This window comes from Montipora foliosa, chromosome 9 (genome assembly GCF_036669935.1).
Source record: "Montipora foliosa isolate CH-2021 chromosome 9, ASM3666993v2, whole genome shotgun sequence".
Classification (NCBI taxonomy): Eukaryota; Metazoa; Cnidaria; class Anthozoa; order Scleractinia; family Acroporidae; genus Montipora; species Montipora foliosa.
In genome coordinates, this window is record NC_090877.1 from 32994881 (window position 1) to 33002380 (window position 7500).

Consider the following 7500-nt stretch of genomic DNA (forward strand, 5'->3'; position numbering starts at 1 on the left):
AGTCAAGAAGCGGTGATCTTAAATTGGAGGTTACCACTCCTAAACTCCCACTATTGCCATCTGTTAGGACAAGTCTCTAGCATTAAAAGGAGCCACGAGAACATAACATTCATATCTTCTCGCAACCGTGTAATATCCTCTATGTAAAAACTAGCGATAAAAAGCTAAACTTCCAACGTTTCGGCGACCTCATGACGCCATTATCAAGGAGTTGGAAATGAACATGCGAGTTCATAACGGTCAACACTAATTTCCATCCCTCAAACTAACATTGGACATTTCGTAACAATTAAACGACGCACTATGCCATGTTAATATTGAGAAGCTTACCGCTCTAAAAAGAATGAAAACAAGCAGAATGACAGCCTTAGTTCAACAAGAAATAGCGTTTCTAAGCTATGCCGCACTGATCTACAGTATTAAGGTCTAAAAACTCTGTTGAAGACGGTTAACTTTCAATTGTTTTGCTGGGTACTACTATTTCAATACTCTAAAAACATTCGATTTTCCGGGAGGTTGTCTCGTTTAGTCTAGTGGATATCGGAAACTGCAAGGTGAAGCCATCGATCCGGGTTCAACTCTTTCCCTCGCCTATTGTGAATCTTCTCAGCTTGTTTAAAATCCTTGTTTCGTTGAAGTAGATTTGAAGTCTAAAGTAGACTGTACGTCGTATAAGTTGAATAAAAAGGGAAATGTCAGTTTGAGGGATGGAAAGAAGTGATGACCGTTCATAACAGGTACAAAATACTCCAAATTTGCATAAGTGGTGGAGAGCCAGACAAAAACTTTAGCTCGGATTGAATCTGTTTGCACGTTCAGCCGTGGTTGACGTGACTATGGTAGTGGAGAAGTAGACCTTAGACCTTACTCTCGATTTGGGGTGCTCGGTTTAGGAGGTGGGTGTCCATCCGGCTGTCAGTTTTAACATGGAGAAAGGATGGAATCTTCCCTTTTAATACCTTTGTCAACTCAAGAGTTACTGACCAACGTTGCAAAGGTGCGAAATGGTATGAAATGATGTGACTCGGGTAGTCATACCATTTTAAAATTAAAATTCAAAAAGTTTCCACAAGCGTATGCATGGGCAAAATCCCATCTCCCCAGGGGTTTAAATGCACACAATTAATTAAGTGATCAGGCAACTTTTACACCACACACCTTTTTACCTTCTAGAAGTTTTAAGAAATCACCCATTTCATTGAATTATTTTGCACTGGTCCAGTCCCTCTTTGACAAAATATCACAAAATCAACATGTACAACTTTAAAGTAAAGAACTTTCCATTTGTTTCGTACTAGGCCCTAGCAAGGGTCCTTCACCCAAGAGTTAGATTTACCCAAATTGTCCTAGTCCTCATCAGCGTCAGAAAAGTGGCTGTTTTTGAACCAATTTTTGCAGAAAAATAAACAATAAACAAATTGGCTAACTCAATGTTGTGCCCGATTCAAACCCTTTGGGAATAAAGCGTTTTGTTCCAGGAATTTCCATATCATTTAAATGTGAATGCTACATTAAAATTTTTGTAATTTCCAAACATTTCTACTTTCCTAGGTTGTTTTTTAGCTTATAGACATTTGCGTCCCTAAACAATTAATTTGCTTATTTAGCTTTGGCCAACCTTACAGAAATACAGAAAATACACATTCCCCGAAACTGTCACTTAATGATATTGTAAATGAAAAGTTGGTAAAGCAAGCTAAAGAGTATACATGCTACTTGAGAAACATACTGCAAAAGCTTGGAGTTATTTTCAAGGACCAAAATATCACGACGGCTAGATCCTCAGTTATGAAAACAAACCGTTTTGCCAAGTCCCTGATTTCTATCCAGTCATTAACTAATCCTGCAACAGATGCTTACAAAACAAGGCACAAATGTAAGGACTTGGACAGTATCTTGATACTACTGAAATCTCATGGTACTTTAACTATAATTAGAATGATATCTTGTGTCTGACTGCTACTGAGGTATCAATGATTGAATTGTTTTCAATAACTCATATAATCGAAGAAAGGAAAATAACATATCGACGTATCACAGTCTAAGTAAGTTTTTCACGTTTTGGACATCGTTTCTGAAAAAAGAAATAACAAAAAGGGTTAAATGGCAATAACGAATTTCGTTCTGATTGACAAGTAAAGAATATAACAATTATCTTAATTCATTCATTTAACTGTTTGTGCTAGAGTTAATAGCAACAATTCCTATTCACTGTTACTTTGACATGTAGACTTGAAGACCTCAATAACTCACTTCACTTGACAATCACCGATCAGTTTCACAGCCAGTCCATCATAACATGGGCTCAAACAGCTAGCTATCTGCAGGAAGCTTAAGTAGCTGACTCGGTGAATGCAGACATTATTTAATTCAGGTATTAGCCAAAGCAGTTCGAGTAAAAATAACCACTCTGGCAACCGTTTTTAAAGCCATTTCTCTGTGAAGAACGTACCTGCTCCTTTCGACAACTTCCTGATTAAAAACATGTAAAAGGTACAGTGATTCAGTCATTAAAGTTATATTTAAATAGCACTTACCATTCGTGTTCGAGCTCCCCAAATTCAAAGGTGACATCATCGCCAATTAGCACAAATGGCGCCCAGTATTTTATGGCCGAATAATTCTTTGTCTCCCGAAGAGATTTCATAGCATGGTGAAGAGCTCTACTTGCACTTTTTCTATCTGCCAAGTGTTGGTAGAAACTCTCCATGAACATCATGGTCGCTTCGTCGTCGATTGCCCAGAGTGACACCAGAACAGACCGGGCACCAGCACACAGGAAAGCCCTGGCTATTCCCACAATACCCTCAGATTTTACTTCTCCCTGGCCACTATGACAGCAACTAAGCACAACCAGTCTTGCCTGAAGGCGAACTGCTTGAACATCGCTCAACGATAATATGTAATCTTCCTCTTCGGGGATCTGAGATGTGCGCTCGGGATTTGGGGCCAAAGCAATTTCTCCAGATCCGTCATCCCCATGTGCAGCAATGTGGATTAAGGCAACTGACTTCATTCTTTTCAGCACCTCAGCTTTGGTTGCATTTTTTCCTGTAAGAGGCACGGTCTGCAGAAGTTCTCCAATTATATCCACCTCTTTTATCGCACACGGCAGCTGTCCATACATGGGTTCGCCAGTGCTGTAAGTGACTTCGCTCAAGCAAGGATCGCCTACAAGCAGCGCTTCATTCTTACTTTGGAAGTCGTCAGGTGCCATAGTGATCAATTTTAAAGCAGTCAGCGAGGGAATTGCACGGATCCTGACAGAGTCACTCATTGCAGAAAAAGGAGCCAGGCAAAAGTGGCCATCAGGAACAAACACCAAGTCATCACCCTGGATCAAGTCTGCTATAGGACTGACTAAGACATCATACAAGGGCTGCAAAGAGTGCACAGAGAAGCTCAAGGACTGAAAGGTTTCTTCAACACCTTCCCTACTGCTCAAGAAGTGACTGCGTTGTCTTTCAAGTGAACGATTCTCGCATCGCAAAACAGTCCCTGCATTGATCTGTTCAAAAGTACTTTTCATCAGAGACTTGGCACTTCCATTTTCGATTTTCTTTTGTCTAAAATTTATCCCAATATCATCTCTTAGCAACCAGAAGCTGATCGTGTTCCCTTCAAGTGCTGTGAAAACAGTTTGTGAAGGTAGATCTTTCAAAACCAAAGAGATAGTTACCTTCATCGAAGGTTTCTCATCAACGCTGTATTGCATCTTTAAAATGTCTGCTAAAGCCTGTGCTCGTCCTTGCTCAGCAGCATACAAAGCTTCATCAACCTCTCCATTCTTCAAGAGTGCTGTCCACACAGCGGTGTACGCAAACCCCTTTGTGTCACGAAAGCTTATTTTCCATGCATCCTCTGAGCAAAGAAGACGCCTAACTTCATCAAAATAATAAATGCTTAGACGATAATAATTAAGAGCTTTGCTCAAGGAGCCAAAAAACTCATGAACAAGACCAATATGATAACATGCGATTGCCAGCCCTATTGGGTCCTCTGTTTCCTTGCAAATACTAAGATGTTGATGGTAGTACTCTATGGCTTGCTTGAAATTACCAAGACTTAGATAAGCGTTGCCGAGATTGCCATAAGCTGTTCCTTCTCCGGCCCTGATCCCTACCTCTTTCGCAATACTAAGATGTTGATGGTGGTACTCTATGCCTTGCTTGAAATAACCAAGACTTTCATAAGCGATGCCGAGATTGCCATAAGCTCTTCCTTCTCCGGCCCTGTCCCCTACCTCTTTTGCAATACTAAGATGTTGATGGTGGTACTCTATGGCTTGCTTGAAATTACCAAGACTTTGATAAGCGTTGCCGAGATTGCCATAAGCTCTTCCTTCTCCGTCCCTGTCCCCTACCTCTTTCGCAATACTAACAAGTTGATGGTGGTACTCTATGGCTTGCTTGAAATTACCAAGACTTTTATAAGCAATGCCGAGACCGCCATAAGCTCTTCCTTCTCCGGCCCTGTTCCCTACCTCTTTAGCAATACTAAGATGTTGATGGTGGTACTCTATGGCTTGCTTGAAATAACCAAGACTTTCATAAGCGTTGCCGAGATTGCCATAAGCTCTTCCTTCTCCGGCCCTGTCCCCTACCTCTTTCGCAATACTAAGACGTTGATGGTAATACTCTATGGCTTGCTTGAAATTACCAAGATTTTGATAAGCATTGCCGAGATTGCAATAAGCTCCTCCTTCTCCGGCCATGTCCCCTACCTCTTTTGCAATACTAAGATGTTGATGGTGGTACTCTATGGCTTGCTTGAAATTACCAAGACTTTCATAAGCGATACCGAGATTGCCATAAGCTCCTCCTTCTCCGTCCCTGTCCCCTACCTCTTTTGCAATACTAAGATGTTGATGGTGGTACTCTATGGCTTGCTTGAAATTACCAAGACTTTTATAAGCGTTGCCGAGATTGCCATAAGCTCTTCCTTCTCCGGCCCTGTCCCCTACCTCTTTTGCAATACTAAGATGTTGATGGTGGTACTCTTTGGCTTGCTTGAAATAACCAAGACTTTCATAAGCGTTGCCGAGATTGCCATAAGCTCCTCCTTCCCTGGCCCTGTCCCCTACTTCTTTCGCAATACTAAGATCTTGATGGTAATACTCTATGGCTTGCTTGACATTACCAAGACTTTGATAAGCGTTGCCAAGACTGCCATAAGCTCTTCCTTCTCCGACCTTGTCCCCGACCTCTTTAGCAATACTAAGATGTTGATGGTGGTACTTTATGGCTTGCTTGAAATAACCAAGACTTTGATAAGCGTTGCCGAGATTGCCATAAGCTCCTCCTTCTCCGGCTCTGTCCCCTACCTCTTTTGCAATACTAAGATGTTGATGGTGGTACTCTATGGCTTGCTTGAAATTACCAAGACTTTTATAAGCATTGCCGAGATTGCCATAAGCTCTTCCTTCTCCAGCCCTGTCCCCTACCTCTTTCGCAATACTAAGATATCGATGGTGGTACTGCATGGCTTGCTTGAAATTACCAAGACTTCGATAAGCGTTGCCGAGATTGCAATAAGCTGCTCCTTCTCCGGTCCTGTCCCCTACCTCTTTTGCAATACTAAGATGTTGATGGTGGTACTCTATGGCTTGCTTGAAATTACCAAGACTTTTATAAGCGTTGCCGAGATTGCCATAGGCTCTTCCTTCTCCGGCCCTAAAACTCACTTTCTTAAAAATGGCTAATGCTTCCATGTATTTTGTTATAGCCTGATTAAAGTGAGCTACAGCATGATAGTAGTTACCAAGATTGAAATAAGCCAAACCCTCGCCTTTTCTGTCTCCCTCCTTGCTTGCAATGCTAAGCTCTTTCATATGCCGTTCCAAAATGTCCAACTTTCTATCCACCATTGTTATCAAAACCAGGAAGCTTTTCTCAGAAATCTTGGGTGCACCTAGAAGATAAATGAAGGAAAACACAATAGGTTCAATGCTCTGACTACAGGATTCTAAACCGGCACAGCAAGATTAATTGAACAGTGAAGGAATAACTTTCTTAAGCCAGTATTTTGGAAAAAAAAGCCTTTCTGCATCAGGGTTTCCCAAGGAATGATTTCGGCTAATGGAGACAGTTGTTACAGAATAAATACTTGGGCATTTAACAGACTAAGAGTGTTTTATACATAATAATCACGGAACATTAAAAATGGAAATTATATTACCTAAATGAGGGAAAAACAGCCTATAGAAAAGCGATGGCATCCCATTTCATCTTTCTTATTGAAAGCTAATTAAAAGTTCCTAAGATATGCTTCGCTGGCAGGAAATTAGCTGTCGGTATTTAGCTGACAACAAAAAGACAGGAGGGGATGCCATTAAGAGTGTAATACTCAATTTTCTGCAATTGACGTCAAACTCATAATTTTTTATTTCAGGTCTAAATCTATTCAATGTCGGAATTGCTTGTTTTTCGTCGCAATTTTTTTTGTCTGGATACCTGGTTACTCCATGTATTTTGATCCAGGGACTTTGAATGAGCTAATTGAACTGCTCAAGATAGTTATTCCTTCACTGCTCAATTAATCTTGCTGTGCCAGCTTAGCATCCTGTAGTCAGGGCATTGAACCTATTGTGTTTTCGTATTTCTCGGCGTTGTTTAAAAAAGTAGGTACGGAATGCGTACATGTGGGTAGCCACTTAGACACCGTACTACCAATGGAGTCTTAAGTATGCTGTTCGTTTTCATTTGGGTTCTAACCATTTACTATACTAGCTCTCTACGAACTTCATTGGCTTCCCATTGCCTATCGAATCAGGTTTAAGATTTAAATCAATTCATGGATAAGTGCCATCTTATCTTAGTGACGTGATTACGCTTGAATAATAGTCTATTATTAGCAGTTCTGCACGTCGCCTGACCTACGTGTTGTTACCACACTTGGAGTTTTACTGCAAAAGCAAGTGCAACACTATTTGCAGCTATTCCCTTAATTTTAACATCACTTTCTTTAGTACGGACACAATCACAAAGAAAAAGGTGTTAACCCACTAAACAGAAAATTGTTCTTGAAAACTTAGTAGTTAGGCAACAATAGTCTTTCGGATTTCAGGTACACTGACATTTAATAAGAAGCACTTGCTTTCAACATTTGGAACCTCTTTATAGCGGTTAGCTGCCGCATGCAATTTGCCTTACCAAACATTAAAATGTTATCGTCGTGGGAAATTCTTACAAGAACATTTCCATAATTGGACTTGGAGGCCTTTGGGTATAGTATCTGTTTTCTAATATTGGTCAATATTATCATTATTTTCCAGATGATCTGGATAGCACAAGTGTTACTAAAAATACAACCACACTTTTGAGATTAAGGAACATGTTTCGATGTTTCAAACATCATCATCAGCCATAGTGAGTGTAACATTAAAATTTTTGCAAGATAATCCATATACATATATATAGATATAACTATAAATACATACATATACATACATACATACATATATATATATACACCCGTTTTCAAAAACGTTGCAATTTCAAA

At 40.2% G+C, this 7500-nt stretch overlaps 2 protein-coding genes across 9 annotated transcripts in view; both read right to left on the reverse strand.

The window, feature by feature from the left end:
- LOC137971172 (tetratricopeptide repeat protein 28-like) overlaps positions 1 to 7500 on the reverse strand; it is a 244727-nt gene that overhangs the window by 166626 nt on the left and 70601 nt on the right. The window lies entirely within an intron of this gene.
- LOC137971171 (tetratricopeptide repeat protein 28-like) overlaps positions 1 to 7500 on the reverse strand; it is a 69265-nt gene that overhangs the window by 2403 nt on the left and 59362 nt on the right. For all 7 annotated transcript variants that reach the window (XM_068817919.1, XM_068817922.1, XM_068817923.1 and 4 more), the window contains 2 exons: positions 2538 to 5910; positions 1 to 2074 (listed from right to left, as the gene is read on the reverse strand). The exon at positions 1 to 2074 is cut by the window's left edge and continues 2403 nt beyond it. In XM_068817919.1, coding sequence (XP_068674020.1) covers position 2074; positions 2538 to 5866 — 3330 coding nt within the window. In that variant the 5' untranslated portion in view covers positions 5867 to 5910 and the 3' untranslated portion in view covers positions 1 to 2073. The remainder of the gene's footprint in view (positions 2075 to 2537; positions 5911 to 7500) is intronic.